This window comes from Macrotis lagotis, chromosome 5 (genome assembly GCF_037893015.1).
Source record: "Macrotis lagotis isolate mMagLag1 chromosome 5, bilby.v1.9.chrom.fasta, whole genome shotgun sequence".
NCBI classification, from domain to species: domain Eukaryota; kingdom Metazoa; phylum Chordata; class Mammalia; order Peramelemorphia; family Peramelidae; genus Macrotis; species Macrotis lagotis.
In genome coordinates this window covers 174,501,714-174,526,897 of record NC_133662.1, presented here as the reverse complement: position 1 = coordinate 174,526,897, position 25,184 = coordinate 174,501,714, and the positions used below count along the sequence as shown (strand labels likewise).

The 25,184-nt window shown below is 36.7% G+C and overlaps 1 protein-coding gene across 6 annotated transcripts in view; it reads right to left on the bottom strand.

Annotated features, from left to right (window-relative positions):
- Nucleotides 1-25,184, bottom strand: part of SNX9 (sorting nexin 9) — a 111,924-nt gene that overhangs the window by 21,415 nt on the left and 65,325 nt on the right. For 2 of the 6 annotated variants that reach the window (XM_074187919.1, XM_074187916.1), the window contains exons 5-12: nucleotides 23,673-23,774; nucleotides 15,816-15,981; nucleotides 14,306-14,462; nucleotides 9,655-9,739; nucleotides 8,446-8,571; nucleotides 8,234-8,351; nucleotides 4,965-5,095; nucleotides 1,520-1,623 (exon numbers count right to left, since the gene is read on the bottom strand). In XM_074187919.1, coding sequence (XP_074044020.1) covers nucleotides 1,520-1,623; nucleotides 4,965-5,095; nucleotides 8,234-8,351; nucleotides 8,446-8,571; nucleotides 9,655-9,739; nucleotides 14,306-14,462; nucleotides 15,816-15,981; nucleotides 23,673-23,774 — 989 coding nt within the window. The remainder of the gene's footprint in view (nucleotides 1-1,519; nucleotides 1,624-4,964; nucleotides 5,096-8,233; nucleotides 8,352-8,445; nucleotides 8,572-9,654; nucleotides 9,740-14,305; nucleotides 14,463-15,815; nucleotides 15,982-23,672; nucleotides 23,775-25,184) is intronic. The other 4 variants (XM_074187917.1, XM_074187918.1, XM_074187921.1 and 1 more) reach the window with 4 other exon arrangements.

Below are 25,184 nucleotides of genomic sequence, written 5' to 3'. Positions count from 1 at the left end.
TTTCCTAAATCTGTTTTCCATATCAGTTGTTTTTTCAATGAGATGTTTCACCTTTTCTTCTAATTTTTCATTTTTTGTTTTGAAGTAATGAATCCTGATTTCTTGTAAATTCAATCTCCCTGAGTTCTATTCTTTGTCTGAAGGATTTGTTTTCCTCAGAGAGTTTTCTTATCTCTTTTTCCATCTGGCCAATTTTGCTTTTTTAAAGCATTCTTCTCCTCAATAACTTTTTGAACTGTTTTATCCATTTGACCTAAGTTGGTTTTTAGCATGCTATTTTCTTCAGCATTTTTTTGGATTTCCTTGACTAAGCTGCTGACTTCATTTTTCATGTTTTTCCTGCATCTCTCTCCTTTCTTTTCCCAGTTTTTCTTCTAACTCCCTCATTTGATTTTCAAAGTCTTTTTTGAGCTCTGTCATAGCCTGAGTCCAATTTCTGTTTTTCTTGGAGTCTTCAGATGCAGGAGTTTGTGTTTCCTCATCTTCAGACTGAGTATATTGATCCTTCTTGGGATCATAAATAATGTATTTCTCAATGGTGTTTCCTCTTTTTTCTCTGCTTGCTCATTTTCTCAGCCTAAGCCTGTTTTTGGGGTGCTTCCTGAGCTTTTGGGGCACTACCACAAGGGTCTCAGTGTGTGAGGCTCTGTCCTTCCTCCTGGTCTGTGAATGACCATAAGTGCCACGGGGCTGAGGTGGGGGGGGGGCCGCTGCTGTTCTATAGGGGGCCCTAGACTGCAATCAGGATCTGAATGTGGTCAGAGCCCCAGAGTCCTGTTCCAGGGGCAGAGAACAGAGCTCTGCAGTCTCTCTCTCTTCACTCCCCTCCCTAGGTTCAATGGGCTCATGCCCTGGGGGCTCCTGCTTACTGGCTCTGCCTGCTTCTGTTTTCTGAATCTGGGCTGGTCTGGCCATGCTGCTAGCTGTGTGCCGTGAGGGCTGGGCTCTGGCAGGGGTCTCTCTGCTGTTCTCCCAATTTGTGCCCGGTGCTCCCTGGGGTGTAGATCAGGAAACTCCCCCGCTGATATGAGCCACGACTCCCAGCACCTTGGGGCTGCCTCTGGGAGGCTGAAGTTCTTTGGCTCTGGCGGGCCACCCCTCCAGCCCTGGGGAGCAGAGCCTTTCTGCTCTTTTCCAGGTTACCTTGAGTAGGAGAACTAACTGCCTCACTGGGTACTTCTGTGGGTTCTGTCTCTCGAAAATTTAGAGTCCTTAGTTTCCAAGATTTATGAGAGAGAGAACAAACTGGCAGGGGTCTAAAGACCTGCATTCAAAGTGCCAGGTCCTGTCACTTATCACCATCATCATCATTAAAATGAGAATGGGAAAATGACACGGGATATACAAACCTCAGCTTCCTTACATGTTCTTAAAGAAGTGTCAGCTTTGACTATGTCTTTTCTAACTCTGATTAAATATGAATTCAATTCCTAACCCATTTCACAGAGGTTATTAGCCCAGTTTGAATTCAGGACCTTGGGAGGACAGAGAGAAAGAAACAGAGATAGCACAGACTTACATCTCTATCAAGTCCAGGTCTGGGGCTTCTGGCTCCATGGTTGAAAATATCATAACACCCACCACTTCATCTTTTTCAGCCTTCCTCTTCCCAGTCTTCCATTCCTAGAAATAAGAACAGTATAACAAATTATAACAAAAGTTTTGTCTCTTTTGTTTCCAGGATATCTATTCAGCTATCAGCAGCGAAAGTGGAGGAGAGATATTTGTCCATTCTGGATTGTTAGTCTCTTAAATGACAAAGGGATTGAATGATGCGATGACTTTTAAAAATTCCTTGCCATGAGCAGGACTAGAAGAACACTGTACACCTTAACAGCAACATGGGGGTGATGATCAACCTTAATGAACTTGCTCATTCCATCAGTGCAACAATCAGACACAATTTTGGGGTATTTGCGATGGACAATACCATCTATATCCAGAGAAAGAATTGTGGAGTTTTAACAAAGATCAAAGACTATTACCTTCAAATTAGGAAAAAACCCATTATCTTATTATATGATTTTGCTATCTCTTACACTTTATTTCTCTCCCTTAAGGATATGATTTCTCTTTCATCACCTTCAACTTAGATCAATGTATACCATGGAAACAATGTAAAGACCAACAGACTGCCTTCTGTGGGGGTGGGGATGGGGAGAGAGAAGTGAGATTGGGGGAAATTTGTAAAATTCAAAATAAATAAATGAATAACATAAAAAAAATATTCCTTTCCAGCTCTAAATGATGTCATGGCAGCTCCTCACTGAAACTCACTTAGAAAAAGTAAATTGTACTCATTAGGAACCAACAAATAATTTCCTTCCTCTGCATCTTTGCTGCTGCCCTACTCCATTGCCTGGACTGTTGTCTCCCAACATTTCCACTAGCTGAAGACAAAAAACAATTCCTAAATTGAATTCAAAAAACATCTCCCCCACGAAGACTTCCCTCATCTCCCTATCCTAAAGGAAGTGATCTTTCCTTTGATCAAACTCTTAAAATATTTTCTTTATATCTCCTGAATGTATTTTTACTTTACTTATTATCTTTCGGTATATATTTGATCCCAGGTAACTAGATGACAAGGACAGGAAGAGTTAGACAACACTGAAAAAACAAGAGAAACAGATGATCCTGTGGATGGAGTCCAGGGTCCAGGAAGTCCTGATTTTAAAATCTAACTTTAGGCACTTATTTGCTGTTTGTAGCTCAGTATCTTCATATGTAAAATGAAATAATAGCACTGATATTGCAGAGTTGTGAGGATAAAATGAAATCATATTTGCAAAGCATTTTGCAAACCATTATTGCTGTACTCTATGTGTGGAAATGTCAGCTGGATGGTTGTAGAGAGGAATATTTCTAGATGTCTGAATTATTTTACCTAAAGGGGGTTAATTAATGAATCAATACTAAGGTGGGTGGGGATATTTAGTGTTCTAACACCAGTCTGTTTATAGTTCTAAGCAGTTGTCATTGTTGGTCAGTCACTTCCAACTTTCCATTGTCCACTTGGGGTTTTCTTGGCAGTGGTTTCCAGTTTATCTGGCAGATGAGGAAACTGAGGCATAGTTAAGTGCTTTGTCCAGGGTCACACAGTTACTAAGTGTCTGAAGCTGGACTTGTGTCAGGAACATGCATCTTCCTAGCTCCTGTCTCGGCACAGTATCCACTTTGCTACTTAGCTGCCCCATTTAGCAGTTGGCATCTTAATTAAATTAAAAGATGACAAAGCTGAGACAGTTCTTGTGTTGGATGATAGAACCAGGCTGCCAAGGTTCTTGAGAGGCTTAAAGAGTGGACAAGAAATAGCTAATGTATCTGAGCTGTCCAAAGTTGGAATAGGAGACACTAGTTTTCACTATCCCTGGAAGTTCTAGCTGAGATGGGATACCTGTCTATCAGAGATATTGCAGAAAGGCATCCTGCAAACAAAGACACTGACGTAGAGAGGGTTTAAATAACATTGAATTTAAATGAATATCCCTTTTAATTCTACCAACCTATCCTTTCCTTTTGTCTAGATTGGGAACTACTTGCAACTTCTACAGGTCAGAACTCTCATTGAGATAGCTGATAAATTCTAACCTCTGGGTTCGTCAGGCAATCATAGTGACTTCAAAGTGTCCCATCTGAACTCAAGACCCTCTCCACTGATACCACATCACCACTCCTCAAGAAGATCCTTCCATTTCTAAACAAGTGATTCTATACTATATATGAGATCAATTTTTACAAGTCACATAAGAAAGTCATTACACTGCTCTGTATATACATTAAGATTTTTTTTATAGAAATCTTGCAGACAACACTAAACACACAAGTGAGAAGGATCTGATTATCTTCTGTCACAGCATGCACATAGACACAAACCAGAGACAGAAGATGGAATACTTAATTTGACTTCATAGTTATGTTTTATAAATGTTAACCATCACAAATATGACCACTATTAAGTACAGCCATCAAGCCTGCAGTTGAACCCTTGTGTCACACCTCCCTAAACTGAAGGTGAAATTCTTGAAAGCAAAGATTGTTTTGCTTTTCTATTTGTATCTATCTCCTGAACAGTGCTTAGAAATACAAGAAATGCTTATAAAATAGATTTGTCTATTCTGTCATATGCTAGTTTAGCCATTCTTGTCAGGCAATCATTTTATTTCAAGTTCTTTACTTGTTGTTTGACTATATTTATGTAAAACAAACATTTTCTTTAAAAACATAAAATAAAGCTAAACTCTAGGTAATAACAATTACCAGTCTTCATTATTACAGATCTCTATCACACATATTAAATACCATAATGTTATTAAGACATATGTATCAAATATACAACTTCCATCCAGCTCTATTTATACAAGAGAATGTTTTCTGCCTTTTTTTTACTTGAGATAAATGATCATTAGTGGAATGACTAGGTTCAAAGGGCATGAAAAAGGCAATATATTGGGATACTTTCCAAGAACAAGAAGGAAATATCAATCTTTTTGACTCCCAAGAATGCTTTAAAACATTACTGAAAGAAAAACCCATTTCCAAAACTGAGAAATTCATCTCGTTCTTAATGGCCATTATCATAGAAGATGATTACCCACTAAGGATATGGATGGACACAAATATTCTTAGACAAAAGTAAAGTTGCCCATCAGAAAGTATGGTCCCAAAATGTCATTAAGTCCATAAATCCATTTTCTTTTCTATTTAATTCTATCATAAGACTAAGATGTCATCCAGCTCATTTCTTTGACTTTACAATATAGATTCTAAAAATGTTAAGGACCCAGACTAATTTTAAAACCCCGAGGGACACAGTAAACTTCTATTTCTTTCTGTTCCTCCCTCCTGCCACAGGTTCACATGTTTAAGGATGATCAGTATTTACTGTAAAACTGACTTTTTGGTTGCTTTAGTTGAACTTGACCACACAGGATCTGAAAGACTATTATGAAGTCATTTCCTACCTTTTCATCCCGGAAATTCAAGAACTGCTGGAAAACTTCACTTTCTGAGATGACTGGATGGCGACACATTCTAGTCATCCATGCCTGAAGTCTTTCCATTCGCATCTTTATAAATTCTTCTTCAAACCGACCTATAAGAGTCACATTTGGATAAATAATGCAGTTTTACCCAAGGCATCATCATTATTATCAGGAACAATGGAAGACATTTATGTAACTGGTTAATAAAAAGCAAAAATTATTTATTAGAAAACAAGTCACCCCCATGTGAATGTCTGGCTAGTCTAAAAACACATACCATGAGTTGAGACCTACCTCAAATCCCATCATGGGGAGAGGAGAAAGTTCCCCCCCCCCCGCAATTTTTGAAAATAAAATACATTTTTTAAACTAATGCATTCAGCAGCCCATCTTGTTGTATCTGACTGAAGCAATAATCACAGCCTGAGTGATATTTTTTTTAGGTATTTGCAAGGCAAATGGGGTTTGCAAGGCCACAAAGCTAGGTAATTATTAAGTGTCTGAGACCGGATTTGAACCCAGGTACTCCTGACTCCAAGGCCAGTGCTTTATCCACTACGCCACTACGCCACCCCCCGAGTGATATTTTCTTGAAGGATCTCAGCTTCTTCAGACTACACTATAATCTAAGGAACCACCTTGCTCACCACTAACATTATGACAGAACATGACAAAATAAATGATAGAACGTGACAAAACATCCCCACGATCCCCCCAAATCAGAAGCAAAAAATAAATTTAAAGTGAAATTCAAATATTTGTATTTAGTAATTTGTAGAAATATTTGATTTGTATTTAATATTTGCATAATATATTGTCCAAAAGGCCATGTGTTCATTTTCTAAAAACAAGATTTGTGCAATTATCACATGAACCAATGCAGAAATGTACCATTTTTCTACTTTTACATTTTAGAAATTACTTTCAAAACAAAAGCAGTCCTGGGAGGTACTTCCTTAGAGTTTGTGAAGACTCCAAAACAGTACTTAAAAAGGGAAGGCTTCTTCACCTATAAATATAAGCATAGTTCAGGATACCTCAATATTCAATAGCTTTAATCAGTCAAAAAGCAATGAACTGAGGGAAAGAATTTTTTTTGTACTATCAAAAGGAAATACTGTCAATAACTATTTTTTTAACTCTTTCATAAGGAGACAGAAATCCATATAGAATTGCCACATTATACACAACTGATTCTTATATGGTGTGTTATCTCAAAGTCACTACATAGACTGGGGCTTTGCTAGCAATTGATAATGATATTGGACAGTTCTGTGCTCAAGTTTTCTAATGGAGAAATTGTTATCTCATGGATTCTTTACGAGCCCAACTTCCTCTTGATCTGCTTCCACAATGGTAAAATGAAGTGGTTAGATTTAGATGACTGACCTTTAATAACACCTACAGTAGCACTGTTCTGAGACTCAAATGAGAAAATAAATATAAAAGGTTTTTTAAAAAACCTCAAAGTCCTTTATAAATTTCAGTTATTATTTACTAATTGAAAGGAAAAAAAGTATCATGCAATGCTCATTTTTAATCCAAATCATTCATTCTGTGTCTATAGAATTTTTTCCTTATTTCAGGAATAAGAAGGAAAACAAAATGGCAGTTTGGAATTTTGCTTTGAAAATATAGCTGAAAGCATCTTTTAAAAAATACATCATCTTAACCTCTAGAAGGTTCTGTTGAGATGTAAAAGGCCTTTGAGATTCATGCCACCAGATTAAAATGACTTACATACTTGGATACAGCAATTTTATGGATCTTCCTTTAAGTAGCCTACACAAAAGATTTTGTGACATTCATTTCATGGGGTAGAGGTTGCAAAAAATACTGCCAGGTCAGTGTAAATCTCACAAGAACAAAAGAAAACTGTTTAAAAAACAAGAGAATATTTCTGTTGGTTTTAAATAATCAGCTTTGGAGATCAACATAGAGTCATGTTGCATCAAGTTCCACAGTAGTATGGAAAGCACTAAAGAAATAGTCCATTTACCTAATTACCAGAAGTAGATTAATGTTTCATTTTCTACCAAAAAATTGCCCAAGTCAGAACTCATTTTCCTGGCAGAGTAAGTATGTCTCCATTATGACCTAACTCTTTGTCCAGTAGCATTTTAAAATAAGACTTAACAAGAGTTCATTGAAAGGTAATTTCCATTTCTCCCATTTTCAAAGGGCCTTATTTAATCATCTCACAAAACAAATGAACAAAAGTGCCTCATTCAAAATCTCATAAAGAACTCAAGTCTTACAACAAGCAAAAAATTAGATTAATATCAATTGAGTTCTTCATGGATTAATTCTGAAGTGTATCAAAATGCCACTTCATCATTTCCTTGCCATTAGTTGTTTGTTCAAGTGTTTAAGTGATAAGAGTATTCTCATATAATAATGTTAGGGTTTTTCTGGGCAGGGGGCTAACAGGGGAGGAGGGGAAGAGGAAGTCACTTCCGGGCTTTTCAGTTTCCTCGGCTTGTATCCCAGGCAGTGAATCAATGCTCATCTTTCTTCAGACAGAGGGGCTGGGACACACCACTGGCTGTCTGGCTGTCTGATTTGCCTTTAAAAAAACCTGAGTCACAGCATTGGGAGGGTTGGGATGGAGGAACCCACCCTGCTTTAAAAATATCATTCATTGTACAAGAAATAGCTGTTCCAAATGAAGTATTCGACTCCTGATAAACTCAGGAAAAAACCAACCAATCAACAAAAACAACATGGGGGGGAAGTGAGTGTGTGTGTGTGTATGTGTGTGTGTGTATGTGTGTTAAAAGAATTCAAACTAAGAAAACGAAGGAATATATAAACCAGTTTTGACTGAAAAAAGCTAAGGTGGGGTTCATGTGTATGGAATAAAGAATAAAAAAATGTGGACTGAGAAGCTAAAATGTGTTCTTCAAAATGGGGCACAACTACTATGTTTTCAAGTGAGTCATACTTTTCTACAAGTGACTTTAGGGAGATAGATTATTTCATTTTCTTCTCCTTGTAGAGGTGCTATTATTCCTCCTCTCCCAACAGGTCAAGTTACTAGTATGAGAACTAGTAAGAACCTGAAGCAGGATTTCCTAATTCCAGGTCCAGGGCTCTATGCAAGAAGGTACTACCTGGGTACCTGGACATTTTATGATTCACCTGGTGCCATTTTCAAAGTATTCAAAGACTGGTTATACAGCAGGATTAATGCCCCCTTTCTCCAAATTATTCTATACTTTCTGGGCTCAGGTGTGCAATATACTCACCTGTAACTTGTTTGTCTGGGAGGGAAGGGATTGGAATGGCTGACCCAAACTTAACCAGAAGACGCTCATAGAGCCAATCAAAGTGCTTATACCTGTGGTTGACAGATCGATTAGTGTTCTGTAAAATAAGGACAGAGAAAGAGAAAACAGATGACCAGGGATACAGATGGAAAAATGAACCAGAAGTACTAGCAAACCTTGGAGGTACTCACAGTGGCTGTCAATTGATATTCGATGTAACTCTTCAAACCATACATCTTGGAACCTTTCCTGGGATCTGCTACAACACAGTCAAATGTAGAGGTGGGGTAAACCCACATTGGGCCATAATCTCCAACCTGCATGCAGAATATTCCACAAAAAATTATTTTCATTACAGAGAAGAGCATAGAGATCCTAACTTGTATAATCAGTCAATGGTTAACATTTCTTTTTTCAGGGCCGAAGCCCTTTCCAAGTAGAAATACATGTTACATACCATACTTAAACAATGTTTCCTTTATGAATGTAAATTTGTTTTTACTTTAAATTCCACATTAATTTAAAAAGTTTTAAAGTTTATTAGGAATAGCAGACTGCTGAAATTCAGTCTCAAAGCTTATCAAAAGACTGTGGGTGCAAGTAATGAGGAATACACATTCTATATCTATTCCTCCATCAAGATCTCATGACATAGGATAAAATAAAGTAGAGGTTATTCTCTATCTTCATTTGGGGCTTGTGGTTATTGTGATAAGGGCTTATGGAAAAGGTGAATAGGAAAGCATAAATCCACAACTTCCATTCCTGAAATATATTTATAATGGGGACACACAGCTGAGATATCCTGAGCCTTTTGGCATTTTTAAATGTCAGGCATTCTTATCTTTGATCAAAATTCATGGATAAAATACAAATACTTTTTGGGTGAGTTATGTAAACATTAACTGAAGGGCCTGGTTCTTCTACAACTAATATTCTCAATGGTATTTTTGAATACCTGTTTTATAATTTGTTCATTCTTTATCTTCATGTTACAAATAGCTCACTGGTGAAAAGCCTGATTGCTAAAGACAATGGGGAAAGTGCTGTGTTCTGATACAACATATTTATTTTTCTAGGCATTGAACTCAAGTATAAAAATTAAGCTTATAACCTATCTCAAAGGTCTGAAAAGAAGAATTTTCCAGTGATCTATAGCTATGATACTCTTACTAACAGTCTTGAAAGAAAAAAGAACTAATTAAACAGCACAGATGAAGGCACTAATATCCAATTTACCTCTAGCATTCTTAAATAATAAAGGATACAGTCAATCATTTAGGGCATATATTATCTTAGATCTTTCACAAAGGAAACAATTCTCTTAGTATTAGATTTATCATCAAAATGGCTTATTTAAGAAGGAAAGAAACCCCATAAAATAAAGAACACAAACTTACAATGATGGAAATTTTCTCTTTGGTTTTTGTTAGCTGCTTTGCCAATAAGTACTGTTCCATTCCAGGTTTTGCAAATCCAGGAAATCTAATCACACAAAAATAAATGTTATTGAGCTCCCCCAAACTTCCCTTATAAGAACTGAAATCCTCCCATTACTATTTGCTTTTTAGAAACAATTTTCACCTTGTTCTGTCTTTCAGATACATGTTCTAGAAATAGTTGCAAGTGAAACCTAATCTAATCAGATTGTTCAATGGCCAATTAGTCATTTAATCAAGCTGCAGCTACTAAGAAAATAGTTTATTCCAGAGGGTGTTATATTTAGAGAGACACACTGTATTTCTTAAATCTATAAAATTCTATCACCCAATAAAGGACAATGGGACAACTTAGACAATTTTCAAGTTATAGGAGAGAACACCTAGAAGGTTGGATTGGTCAATACTGAGATGTGATAGTGGGAGATGAGATTAGTTTATTTAAACAAGAATTCAATTAAGTATCTCAATGAGTGTTCTTAAAATTGGCATTTGGGAACAGGGTGGAATATGATTAAATTACTCCAATGATAATGTCATTATTCAAAACATCTTTGTAAAGTTTCTTCAGGAATTGCCTTCTTCAGAACCAGTCACAAAAGAAATTAATCTTCTTCCATCATAATTCCACTTTTGACCAAAGCAGTATTACTTATCCACCTAACTGACCAACTCTGCCTTTAAGTGAGGTTTGGCTGCTTCCAAAAATCCAATTCACCTTTGGTAGTTTTGCCTCCTTTGAAGATATTCAACAGATTAGGAAAACCCATTCCAAGATGGTTTGAGCAATATCAATAGCTATGACATAATTATGCAATCTCTGAAAAGTGATTACTGAGAAGGGGATGTCACTTATTTGGGTGTTTAGATTTTATTGGTCTTTTTTGGGTGCAGTAATTTTTCTAGCTATTGATTTAGAGTTTCATTTTTTCCCAATAAAATGTAAAAACTTTCAACATTCCAAATTGTCTCTCTTCCTCCCTCTTAGTACCTTCATTGAGAAGCAAGCAATTCAATATGGGTTATACACATGTAGTCATTTCCATAATAGTCATGTTGTGAAAGAAAAATCTAGATCCAGAACCTGAGTTCAAATCCAACCTCAGACACTTGATATTCACTTTGGGCAAGTCACTAAACACCATTGCCTTGCAAAAAACCAAAACCAAAACCAAAAACCGCCAAGAGTTATAAGTAAAGGGTAGTTACTAGGTGACTCAGTGGATAGAGTATCAGCCCTGGAGTCAGGAGGATCAAATATGGTTTCAAGATATTCAGATAAATATTAGTTGTGTGACCCTGACAAGTCACTCAAACCCATTGTCTTGCAAAAATTAAATAAAAAATAAAGAAAGTATGCTTCAATATGTATTCAGACACCATTGTCTCGGAGAATGTATGACATTTTTCATCTTAAGTCCTTCAGAGTTATCCTGGATCATTATATTGCTGAGAATATGGAAAAATCTTTGCCTACAGTAATATTGGAATCTTTGTTACTTAAACCAAAGCAACCCAATTCAACTCAATCACCACCAAACCTGAGACACTCAAATGAACAAGGCCCCTTTCCTTTTACTTATTGCATTGCTGTTGCCATTGCATGGCACATCTTTGTAATCACTTTTCTTGCCTTCAATATTCTGCTGTCCTTGAGAACAGTCCTTGTCTATTGTAATCATGAAAGTCATCTCCAGTGATCCTGATCTATATCTGGCCACTGGACCTAGATGGCTCCTAGAGAGAGTGAAGCTGATGATTTAGCACAGCCACCCCTCACTCAAATATAACTCACTTGCATGTCATGGTCTTCAATAACGAAGGAAAAATAGACTAACAACTCTTACCCTTTCCTGCGCATGGTCCGACCAAAGGAATGTAAATCTCTGAAACTTCACAAGATGTCTCTGGGTTTAGCAATTAGAACTAGATTTCTTTGCTAGGGACCATGCCTTATACTCAAAAGCACTCTGGCTCTCATTGATTGGCCAAAAAAATAGGGGTGGGCACAACCTCACTTGGTCATTGATTGACTCAGAGTGCCTGCAAATTGGCCAGAAACCCCTGAGGATCTTCCCCTCCTAGATTTTTTTTTAATAAGTAAAAGGGGCCATTCTTTGCCTCATTTCTTTCTTATCTGCCTTAATCACTGAATTGTGATTAAGACTTGTTAAAGACCTTAGTTTAAAAACAAGTCTCCCACTACTTTCAGAGTCATCTCTAAGCTTCCTGGTCCATATGGCTCCAGAATGTCTTCTCACCAAAATCTGATTCATTTATGTGTAAAGGCATTACCTCCCTGATGTCATGCTCTTCTTCCACATAGGCTGTCATATCCTTTCCTGTGGGTGCTCTGCCCAAAGGCATGTAAATTTTGATTCTCAGAAATACCATAAGATATTTGGGGTTACAGACAAGTACAAGATTTCTTTCTTAAGGACCATATAACCCCAGTAACCCAAAGCCCAGCCCTATTAGGTCATTGTTTGGGCCCTGATTGGCTCAGTGTGAATAAAAACAGCTAATTGTTTTAGTTTTGATCCCTTCCTATATTGAAAAAGTTTTTTTTTTTTTTTGGTCCAGGTCAAAGAGGCTGCTATTCGTTGCCTCATTACTTTTCTACTTAGCTTAGATTGCTGAAAGATTGCCTCAGGCTCAATTTGCCTTTAAAAGGTCTTAGCTTAAAAAGGCCAAGTTGCCCCTGCAACCAGTGGTCCTATAGCTTGACATTAGACCTAGAGGGCTCTGGAAGGAGAAAGTGAAACTGGTGACTTTGCACAGCACCCCCCCCCCATTTATACCCAATTCACTCTTATATTATGATATCACTTCCCTGATGCCCCAAAATGACTATATTTTTTTGTATTTATCTATGTATACGTTGTTGACTTGAGGATGGAAAGGGTTTTACTTTAGTGTGGCACAGAACAGGAGCTTAAAAAATGCACATTTAATTTATTTATGTAATAAAAATATGTTAATTTAAACAATGAAGTAAAAAATAGGCTGAAATCTGAATAAGTCACTTATTGTTCAGTTGTTGTTCACTTCAGAGTGGGGGGGCGGCGGCTGTGCTAAGTCATCAGCCTCACTCTCTACTCTAGGAGCCATCTAGGTCCAGTGGCCAGATATAGATCAGGATCTCTGGAGATGGCCTTCAAAATTACAGCAGACAATGATTATTCTCAAGGACAATAGAATATTGCAGGCAAGGAAAGTGTATGCAATGCACTAAGTAAAGGGAAAGGGGTCTTGTTCATTTGAGTGTCTCAGGTTTGGTGGTGATTGGGCTGAATCAAATTGTTTTGGTGTAAGAATCGAAGATTCAAGTTGTCACCACTCTTTGTGACCCCATTAGCAGTTTTCTTGGCAAAAAAATTGGAGTATCTTGCGCCCTTTCCTTCTCCAACTCATGTAACAGATGAGGGGACTATGGAAAACAGGATTAAGTGACTTGCCCAGGATCCCACAGTATCTAAGGTGGGATTTGAAATCAGGAAGATGTGTCCTCCTGATTCCTGGCCAGGTACTCTATCCTATATGCCACCTAGCTGCCTCAGATTTTATTTATTATCGCCCTTTCCTTCTCCAACTCATGTAACAGATGAGGGGACTATGGAAAACAGGATTAAGTGACTTGCCCAGGATCCCACAGTATCTAAGGTGGGATTTGAAATCAGGAAGATGTGTCCTCCTGATTCCTGGCCAGGTACTCTATCCTATATGCCACCTAGCTGCCTCAGATTTTATTTATTATCAGCATAAATTATTGCATTGTTTTTTAAAGATTTTCAAACAAAGGATGACTTTATAACATCTACACTGAAAAATGGACTATGAATACCAAGATCTCAATAAACTTGGAACTCAATGAGGTTTTATTAATATCAATTAAAAAGTTATATTTCTCCTACACCACTGTGATGCTATTCATTATAGAGTGATTCTCATCATAAATCCTACTATGATATGCACTATGGTTTACAATAAGGAATAGTTCTACAAAAAATCTTATTTAAAAAGTAAATGACCAGGTAAAAAGACTAATTAACTAATTAAATAGCAACAACAAAATAAAGTAGCAGCTAGCTCTAGATGCTATTTACTATCAAAAGTATCAGGATAATGGAAGGAAACTAAAAGGGAATTAAGTCTGATATGCTGTAGTTTTTTTTATTTGATATTGTGCAGAAAAGCTTAATATTTGAAGAATTTTTTACAATAATATATCTGAATATTGTAGTGATTGAGATGACAGGATTATAGAATAGGATTAGATTTAAGAACCTGAAGGGACTTTAGAAATTATAGCTCCCTCACGAGACCAAGAAGGAAACTGAGGGTCATAAAAATTAAATAACATGCCATGGGGTTGCTTAGCTAGTGTCTGAGGAATGATTTGAGCCTTTGTCTTCCTGACTCCAGACCCAGGGCTCTATATACTAAGCTATGCTGCCTCTCTGATATCATTTAAGTTCAATTAAAGAGACTCTTGGGAAAAAAAAAAGATTTGCCTTACAAAATAAAGGCTGATATATTTATTAGTGGTTAAAAAACACTCAAGTTATGATTCAAGGCTAAAAGGAACCAAGGTTTTTTTTTATGATTTTACTTGTTAAGTGGAATCTTCATAGAAGCACCACCAGCTCGAGCATTGCCTCGATGGGCTCCTCCAGCCTCTGTAGACTCTACATCCTTAAAATAAGTAGGAGGTGATGATTTGGGATCATCCCAATCTTCATCCCAGTCATCCTCATCACCGGCAGCTGCTGTGGGGAACAGAAGAGAAAGAAAAGAGATCAACTTTTGGTATCTACAAGCAAGGGAAAACAGCCAATTACAAGAAGATGAGGTAAGAAGGATGGTAAATACAGAGTAGTTTTCAGCTATCTATCAAGTGTCTATTGAACCCTCATGTTCTCATCTCAAAGAATATGATCTGACAGGGAAGGTGGGAGGCAAAATTGTGAAATGGCCAAGTTTGTCTTCCACTTCAATCCCTTCTCCCTCTTCTTGAAACCCACCTGTCCTATAATATCCATTTCCATGCTTCTTTTTTTCTCATTTTGATGGCCCAGAGTCATTGTAATTCAACCTCCTTATTTTAGAAGCTCTCTGGAAAGTTATGGGACATCAAACATTTTCTAGCTATGAAACTTTGGGCAAGTCATTTAACTTCTGTTTGCCTTAGTTCCCTCAACTGTAAAATGAACATAAAAACAGCACCTACTTCACAGGTTGCTGCAAGGATCAAATGAGATAATATCTGTAAAGGGCTTAGCATCATTCCTAACATACAATAAGTATTATAAAACCACTTTATTACCTTCCCTACCTCTCATTTTACAGATGAACTGAGGCTTGGAGAGATAGCTATCTATGGTCACTGAGGGAGTAAGCAGAAAAGCTCTAATTGTAACTTAAAATTTTTTTTAATTTTTTAATTTTAATTTTTTATTTTTTAATTGTAACTTTTGCACAGTATGATGAAATGATACATATCCTATATAACTCAAGGGGACGCAGAAATAAGAGCAGTTGGGGTGGACCTTTTTGAGTCAATAAAGGAAGCATTTTTCCTCTCAATTAGGACCACCCCAAAAGTCAATGGGTTGCCTAGTTAGCCATTGAGACCTTTCTTTAGCCTTTGACTAGCATGGGGTTAGGGTAGGATATCATTCATCCTCTGCCTGAATGACTACCTGTCAGTTTGTCATCTTTAAGGTAATCATCCCATATTTCTTCAATCAAAGGCTGATCATACGACTATTTCAAATCCTCCCCCCCCTCCATTCTGATCATTCCTTTAGAGTAGTTTTTTTGTCCCTGTCTTTTACATTCTGGTACCCAGAACTGAACAGAATAGTTGTGGTCTGATCTCATCTCCAACTGTCCTAGCTGAATTAATAATGATGTAGCATAAAGTGAAAGGAATGTCAACTAAATAACTGAACTAATAATGATGTAGCATAAAGTGAAAGGAATGTCAACACTACAGTCTGGCAAAAGCAGATCAAAAATGTGTGTAGCTTCACTCATAAAATAATCATGAGTGACAGCTGACATGCATAACAATTTCTATCTTGACTTGGTTGCTTTAAGGTTCATAGAGCTTCCCTCACCTGGTCCATGGTAGGCTTGTGGATGACCAAAGGCAGTATCCCAGTTGTTTGAAGTGTTCTTCTGAGCAGAAGCACCTTCTGGTTTGCTTCCCCAGCCATCTGTGCTTTCCCAGTTCCCTGATTTACTAGCATTCCAGTTTGACCAAGGGTCATTACCACTGTTCACCTGCATTATGAAGGGCAAGGAAAGAAAAGGAACATTTATGACTCCAGATTTAAGTGCAGCAGGGCTGCATCTGAACAAAGTGGTACTGAAAAAAATAACAAAGATGTTAACCTTCTATTTAAAAAAAAAGGTTTTAAGAAAATGCTGCATGGAACTAATATCTAATCCATTCTTCTCAAAGTTAAAGGGATTTACCTTTTATATTTCAATCATCTAGAAATGGAGAACTAATATTAGATGCTAATTTTTAAAGGATAAAATTTTACATTTGAATATACAACTTCATTTTAATATTTTCAGGTAGGTATTAAAAACACATCTGATGTGTTTTTCTTTTTTTTAAGACAAAATTTCACATATGAATGTACAATTTCACTCTGGTAGGTTATTTTAAAAAAAGCAAACTTAATACCTGTTTTTGTTTTTTTAGGACTTTTTAGGAATTTTGCATTCAAAGGTACAATTTTATTTTAATATTTTAAGATAAGATTTCAAAAAAACCCCCAGCAAACCTTTTAACAGATTCCCTAGTAAATTTATTGTAAGTTAGATATTAATAATAGAAAGGCATATCATCCATAAGAGCTCACAGGAAGACACTTCTCTGATACTAGGCTTTGAATACCTGGCTAAACATTTATTAAAACTTTTGGACTAAAACCCTAAAAAAACACAGTTAATTTAGAAGTGAAAACAGGCTATACTTAAAAAAAAAAGGTTTGATGAACCTGAGTAAAAGACACCTACTGAAATCCTTTCCCTCTTTGAAGGCTCAGGTGGTATCTCCCTTCCTTGAAGCTTTTCTTGATTCTTAAATGTCTCAACTCCCACACCCCAATTATATTCCCTTTCTTTCCTTCTGAGAAATCAAAGGATTTTGTACTAGGATTCTCCCTATAAACTTCCTATAACAATAAATGAAAGAATGAATGTTAGTACTATTAAGAATTAGCTATCAGGATAGCTAGGTGGTGCTGTGTATGGAAGTCAGGAGGGACCTGAGTTCAAATCCTAACTCAGACACTTAATAATTACCTAGCTGTGTGACCTTGGGCAAGCCACTTAACCCTATTGCCTTGCCTTGGCATATCCCCTGAACTAGTCCAAATCCTTTAAAATAAACAAACAGGGGTGGCTAGGTGATGCACTGGATAGAGCAACGGCCCTGGAGTCAGGAGTACCTGAGTTCAAATCCAGACACTTAAAAAAGCCCAACCTAATAAAAAAATAAAACAAACAAATAATATAAAATTGGGGAATGTCCCTTTCTGTTCCTAGAAAAGCTAGTCTTTTTCTGGACCCTGGAACTCCTTCTTCCTAATTCACTCCTTTTTTCAGAGATCTCTGCTTGTTTGTTTTCCTTCTTTGGCTCTTCCCCTTTTCTGCATTGCCTGTTTCCTACAGATCTCACAAAGCTTAATTAAATTTTATGTGATTATTCTATTACTATATATTGATTGATATATACTTACAATATCTACTATATACAGATTCAAGTGTATAATTTATATTTTATTAAGAAACTGAGAGGTTATTTAAGGCTAGGGGATGCCAGAGTCCCAATCTCATCCATGACACCTATGAGCTTCAGGCAGTGTCCTGAAGCTAAAGATTACTAGGAGGATCTGGAGCTACACTGGTCAGGATGAACCAAGGGTCCTTGATTAACGAATAATTGAACATAGTAGTTGCTGTCATTCTATAAAAAAAACACTTAAGTTGAAAAGACCCTTTATAGCAATTGTGTTCCTTGGTTTACATTTACATGCCTGTGTTCACACAAAAAGTAAGCATCAGAGATGGATTAGGAAACCAGACTTTCAAAGACTGCCAATAGGTCTTGGTTATGGAGTTAGAACAGTGCCCTGGAAGCTTATTCTGCTGGTCATTAAAGAAAAATAATACTAAATCTAATCTAACATTATTTTGTCTTTAGCACTGCTGTTATGGTTCCAGCTCTGTGATTCCTCCATTTGGGGCTTCCTTGGCAAAGATACAAGAATGGTTTACTATTTTCCTTCTCCAGCTCATCTGATAGATGAGGAAACTGAAACAAAGAGGGTTAAGTGACTTGTCCACAGATCATTCAGTCACATTTGACTGAGGTCACATTTGAACTTAGTAAGTTTATCATCTGATTCCAGGCCACTACTCTACCCATTGTGCCACCTTAGCTGTCCTGACTTCACCAAAAAAAAAAAATTCCAGAGGACTTTATTATAACCAGTTTGGGACACTGAGAACATATGAAAAATAATTCCCTTCTTAATGCTAGATTTGGAATCAGGATGGGGGTTCAAATCCCAGCAGTGTCACTGTATGATCCTGGGCAAGTTACTTATCCTGTGTCTCACCTCATTTGTAAAACTAAAGGCTCAGATTAGATAATCACTGAGGTTTATTCTCATCTTAAATTGTGTATGTGTGTGTGTGTGTGTGTGTGTGCGCGCGCATGTGTCTGTGTATATATGTGAGAGAGACAGACAGACACACACACACACACAAAGTTGTAAAGGTATTTTTAAAAAGGCATCAATAAGCCTTTTTTTCAAAAGGTAGCAATCAGTTTCCCCCTAACAATGTGAGGCTTTAAACTGAAACATGAAATCCCAATTTGATAACTACTGCTGTTTTTGTGTTACTAAAAGCTATGTAAAAGGTAATCAATGACACCAAATTATCAAGAACTTCACCCAAAGGGCAATGAGCATGTGTGCCTACACATACATCTGTTTAGCATAGAATGGATTATATTTACTGTTAGAGTTTACCATCTGTTACAGTGATGACTGTAACCAATGTTTTCACCATTAGCAAAGATCTAATCTAAATTTGATATATCAGTTTTGTGATTATTCTCGGGGAAATGAAATTTAACAACTCATGTCTTTGTTTCTTGAACCAATGAATTTGGCAAGATCATTTGTAACATATTTAAATAGAGGTTCTCAACTAATTAGCCACTAAAAACATTCTGAAATGTTAACTGCAATGTAACAATGGTTGCATTTCCATTATATTTAAGGGACAATGGGGTGCCTTTCTTTTAACTAATTTAACATTTATAGATGTACTGTCTCCAGATCCATACCCAAACAGTAGTTTATTTCAAATTTGATGACTTAAAATTCGATTAAGGCACACTTCTATTAAAATTTCCATTAACCTTTTCCTTCTGAACATAAAAGTGGTAGATTAATATTCTTGCCACATTATCTTGAAGTGACTTTTGACCGTTTTTATTTTTTGAGACCTCTTAATGAGCAATTATCAACTTGAAACAGTTCCCTTTCATAATGAGTTATTTATGAACAATTCCCAAAGTAGAAGGAAAGTGTTAGCAACGAAAACCTAATCTTTCCCAAGTCTAATTTAATAATTTACAAATTACCCATAACCTCTTTGGTGGTGGCAAGAGGTTATAAAAGAGAAAAATGCTTTTCTTTATTAAATTCATCTAAAGATATTACTTCTATTGATATCTCCTAATTATCAATTTCATAAAAATAAACATTATTTGGAGCATTATATTTTAGTCAAATCCCAGATGCTGAGAATTTTGTAATGAATGGCTTCTTTATTTAGGAAGCAAAGACTTTCCTTTTGATAAGGAATAAAGATACTTGAAATGAAAACTGGTAGTGTCTGCATCTTGTAGTTGAATAAAGATTTGTTGAATGAATGAATCGAGTTAGTTCTGTAAGTAATTTAAATTCTCTGGCTAATGGAACCTTACAGTTTCCTTATTTGTTTAGACAAATGCTCTTTAAGATCCCTTAAGCTCTAACATTTGATTCCATGAAAACTGATACCCAGAAAAGTCTAAAAACCTCATAGTGTAAGTTTAGAAAATCCATGTAAAAACTTGTTGCTAGTTTATACTTAGGGATATTAGTAAACCCAGCCTGCTTTCCCTTCCAACTCAATAGAAGGATGACCTATTTACACATAGAGAGCTTTCAAAGGAGACTTTGAAAGTGAATGTAATGAATCTTTGAAAATTAAGGATATTAGGACCTTAGAGGTAATCTCTTATATCTGCAACATGAGAGATCTGGATTAAGAGATCTAGAGAGGTGAAGTAATTTGCTCAAAGCTATATACATATATATATATATATATATATATGAGAAAGGGAGGGGGTGAGAGAGAGATCAAGAGCCAATTAATGGTAGAGTCGGGACTGTAACTCAGAGAGCTTTAGAATCCTATCCCACTGTTTAATGGACCAGAGATGTATTCTTGAGTCCAAGTGTTGAAGGAGACTTCTGAAATGTTTATGATTTTTCTCATGTTTATGCCTATTTTAACTGCCTGAACTCTACTGGTAAAAACAGAGAATGTGTATTATCAATTTCTGTATCCCCCATGGCTCTTACCCCCATACCTAACCCAGAGTAAATGTCAAAGATTATGAGAGGAAGAAAATGGCAAGAAAAGGAAAAGAGCAGGAAATGGAAAGGAAAAGGAAACAAAAAGAAGAGAACAGGACTTCAGATTTTTTTTTATCTGTTTTGTCTCAAAAGTCCTAACAGATTATATTAGAAAAGAGGCCCTTTAAATAATGAAATATTGAAGCTTCAGATGAAGAGATCTTCCTTCCAACTTCCAAATGAATTTGGTACTAAACGAAGTAGGGGAAATAGTGGACAGAGAAATATGCTTTATAATTATTAATCTGTATCATCTATTCTGACCATGTAACCCCTCCCCATCCCATTGTTCAAGCTAAGAACTCTCCCACCCTCTTCTATTTTTTTACTTCTATTGAAACTCACTATCTTGTTGCTTCTCCAAATAACTTAACCTGTATTATAGTCACCTGTGAACTTTTGCAGTAACCTGTGAATTAAAATTTAAGCCTTTTTAAAAAAAGTATTTATAAGGCAGTGGCATTAAGTGACTTGCCCAAGGTCACACAGCTAGGCAATTATTATTGTGTGTCTGTGACCGAATTTGAACTCAGGTTCTCCTGATTTCAGAGCCAGTGCTCTATCCACTGAGCAACCTAGCTGCCCCAAATTTAAGCCTTTTAAAAAATATTGCCTGGTTTACATAAATACCAATTTAAATCTACATCTTAAATTTCTTTTTATTTTGAGGTGAAAGATCAAAAAAGGGTCTTCAACTGAATACCCCAGATTTTTAAACTTCCATTCCTATGATTTTCATAAGGAACAGTAAAAAATGAAATTAGCCTATTTTATAATTCTGTGATGTTACTTTCACTTGTTTTGTTAGAATGGTTAAGAGACAGTTGGAGAGTCTATGAAGTGATAATTATTAGAGCTATAAGGAAGAAAGACGTGTGTGTGTGTGTGTGTGTGTGTGTGTGTGTGTGTGTGTGTGTGTGACAGAGACAGAGAGAAATGGAGAGAGACTGACTTTAGGTCACTTCTGGATTGTCTTATCTGGGTTGATATAATTTCCAGGAAGGAAAGGAGAGAAAGAGAAGGAAGAAAAAAGAAAATGCAAGATTGTTATTTGCTTGTAGTTGGAAAAATTAATTAATTTGAGAGAAAAAGAGAGATCAAGGTACTAAAATATGGAATGGGAATATAATTTTAAAATACTATGCAATTCAAATGACATTTAACTTTTAACAGCATTCTGATTCCTTTCTCAGCAAAGAAACTAGTTTTCAAGAATACTGAGTTAAATTAAGAAGTGCTACCATATGGCATGATTCCTCCCTGCATTTTCTCTCTAGAGAAGCACACTAGATGACCTCCTCCCATGTCCATGATCTTCCCATATGTTGTCTGAGGGTCTCTCTTCCCACATGGTCCAAGGATCCCACCACCATCTTTTCTACTAGTGAACAGAGAGAGCACATTTTCTAGTGCTTACTACTGAAAATGAACTGTGGCTCTGGTGCTAATAACTAGAACAAATGGTGATCACCTAGAGGAGCTTCCAGGGAAATTAAGGGTTGTGATTTATGGGATGCTGGATGGCAGAGATTTAGACAGTAGTTTTCCAGTTCAAGTTATTCACATGTGAGACTGATCCTAAATGATAGGGAAAAAATCAAAATTCCTAATTCCCTGACATAGGCAAATGTCCCCTATTTGGGTGGGGAGACTGTTTATCTAATTGAGGAAAAGGGCAGCTTCACAACAGCTAAAGTAAGATCTACTCTTAAATGGAGACCTTCTAATTCTCACTTCAGACATGTTTTACTCTGTCTAAAAATTTTGCATTCTTCAGTTACAGATGAAATGGAATAAAATAGGAAGAACACTGAACTCAAAGATACAGGATGCAAAATCAAATCTCAACTTTACCACTTGCTACTTTTATCATCTTGGGGTAAAGTCTCTTCATCCCTGGATCATTTCAGTAACACTGATGCCATCTTGACACCGATGTAAGACTTGACAATTTTGGAAAGAAACCAGGACTAGAAAAACTATGCAAGCTCTAGAGTTTCCAGACCAGAATTTGACAGACACATTTGACTGGAGGACCCCACTGGGGTTCCCCTCTTTAGATCCCTATTTGTAGTGCTATTTGGTGCAGCTGACATTTCTGGACAAGGAAACATTTTTGAAACAAGACTAAAAAATTTATTCTACAATAAAAACATATAAAATATTCCTATAAGAGGAAAATGGAGAATGTTGATGCTGGCTCTGTATTATCTCTGTAGGAGAAATGTAGAAGTAGGTAGAAGTAGGATTTTTGGGGGTGGAGGAAGAGGAGTTTCTGCATTTTTTCTTGTTTTGGGAAGGGTGATTCCTCCTTCTCCATCTCTCCACCCCTTTTCTCTTTCTCTGGACTGTCAGGGAAGCCCAGAAGGAATTTTACTCCTAGTCCCTATCTGTGGTACAATGAAAGGCCTAGAGAAGTTCACCTTTTTTCCTATCTAAGCAGTAGCTCCAAACTACTTCTAGTAAGAAAGATCCAAAGAGACCCTGGGAAAGAAAGCTATTTTTATTCCATCTTCTCAGAGATACTTTCATTGCAAACCGAGGCCACATCCATTTCAAAATGTTCAAAAACAAGATTCTATGTATGTTTTTTCCCCATTTGTGAACCATATCTCCCTTCCTTATGATGTATTTGAGATTTACTATTAGAAGCTGTTAAAAGTTCAATGCCCAAGGCAAAGGAGTTCTCATTTTTGAGTGAGTTTTCTTTTCTTTTCTTTTTTTTTAGATTTTTGACAAGGCAAATGGGGTTAAGTGGCTTGCCCAAGGCCACACAGCTCGGTAATTATTAAGTGTTTGAGACCAGATTTGAACCCAGGTACTCCTGACTCCAAGGCTGGTGGTGCTTTATCACTGCGCCACCTAGCCGCCCCAATGAATTTTCTTTTTGATGAACTGATGTGACCATCTTTCTGTGGTCAAGTTCCTGATTATGACCATGTGTGAGTTCCCTATGCTTACTGAATTTACCTGAAGTTGTCAAAGATAGAGCTGGGGGGTTGCTAGGTTGAATCTGTCAAGAAGCACTACTGTCAAATCTAACAGATCCTCAGCTGATAATACTTATAGACTATGTACACCCTCAAGAGTACATGAGTACACAGTCAGACTACAGGAAAATTTTTTTTTATGACAGTCTGCAACCTATATTCTCACCTATCATAAAACAGAAATCTCAGGTACTTGTCAAAGGAGAATACTTTGGGAAAGGGGTTTATTAAATCTTAGCTTCCCCTTGCATTCGAGATTTTCTTTTACCTCATTTATAGGAGAAGGAGAAGAAGATGAAGGTGGCGACTGGTTGAGGCTTTCGATGTAGCCAATCTGAGCCAAAATATCCCCCTTCAAATAAAAAGTGCTCTGTGAATAAAAATTCAAAGCACATCATTGCTTTTAACAAGAAGGAGCAAATTCAAGGCAGGCAGAGCCAAAGGGAGTATGACTCCGGCATGCATTTATCCACAAACATGCAAGAAAAACTAGCTTATTTCCAAGGTACTGGCACATTATTTTTCAAAATCTGATGTCCAACACCACAATGCAGTTATAGAAGCCTGCAAAACAAGATTAATAGCAGAGGAAAGAGCAAGTTTCATGCAAGTGATTCAAACAAATTATTTTGAAAGAAGAAAAGAAGCTAGGCTGAGGGAGCATCAGATTCAGAACCTTCTGGTCTATGAGATGAGACAAAATTTCAGCATAGCAAGTGTACCTTGCTCAATTATGACTATCTGATGTATGAAAATGTAGATTCCTTTTAAAAATGGGCTACAATTCACTTTTTCAAAGCATTCTTTGCTTTAAAGAATTATCATATGTGTCTCTAAATGTCAAAATCCTCTATTTAAATAAGAGACAATTTACTTAATTGTTTTTAAAAAAATCAGCTTGGAGTTGGTTCCAAGAACTAGGTAAAAAAAAAAGGGAAACAGGAAAAAAGAACAGACAGCATCACTGATGATGACAATTTCCTAAAGTTTAGCTAACGTGAAATGAGAAACTATAGCAAGTGGCCTAGAAGTTGCCTCAGTCTGTAGTTATTAGATCTCCTTGCCAAGTGGAAAGATACAGCAGCCAAGAGCAATACTGTTTAGAACATAATTTAATTTGTGAGTTCTTCTCAGGGAGATGTTACAGAATTATGAATGAGAAGAAGTGGAGGGAACAATTTATGAGGTAGGGTAAAATAGGTGCTGGATTTGGATTTACAGATCCAGGTGCAAATGTTGGCTCTGCTTTTAGGTAAGTTGCTTTACATCTCTTCATTTGTAAAAGGAATGGGCTGGAAAACATAACTTCACAAGTCCCTTCCAGCAACAAATCTAGGGTTATAAAATCCAGATAAATATAAACAAAGTCCCTTCAGGATGGAGAAAACACTAACAAACTGAGGAGAGGATCAGGAAAGTTTACCCTGCTCATTCCTCCCTTAATCCATTTTGCGTGTTTGTGTGTGTGTGTGTGTGTGTGTGTGTGTGTGTGTAAAATGAAGGTCAAATATAGACTACACTAGCCATTTGAGAGAATTCTCTTACAAAAAAAAAAACTTGCCGTTAAAAGAGTGAAAATTTTTTTAAAGTTATCTTTTAGAATTATTTTTAGCATTTCTTTGTTGGGAAGTTGGGGGTAAAGGAGATAGTTGCCCTGGCAAAGTGGTTAGGAATTTTCCTTTTTTTGTTAAGTGTACCTATGAAGATGCTTGATTTCAGTATTTGAGTAGTGATCAGACTGGAGGCTTTAAAAGCCAGAGGGCTATCAATTCAAAATCAC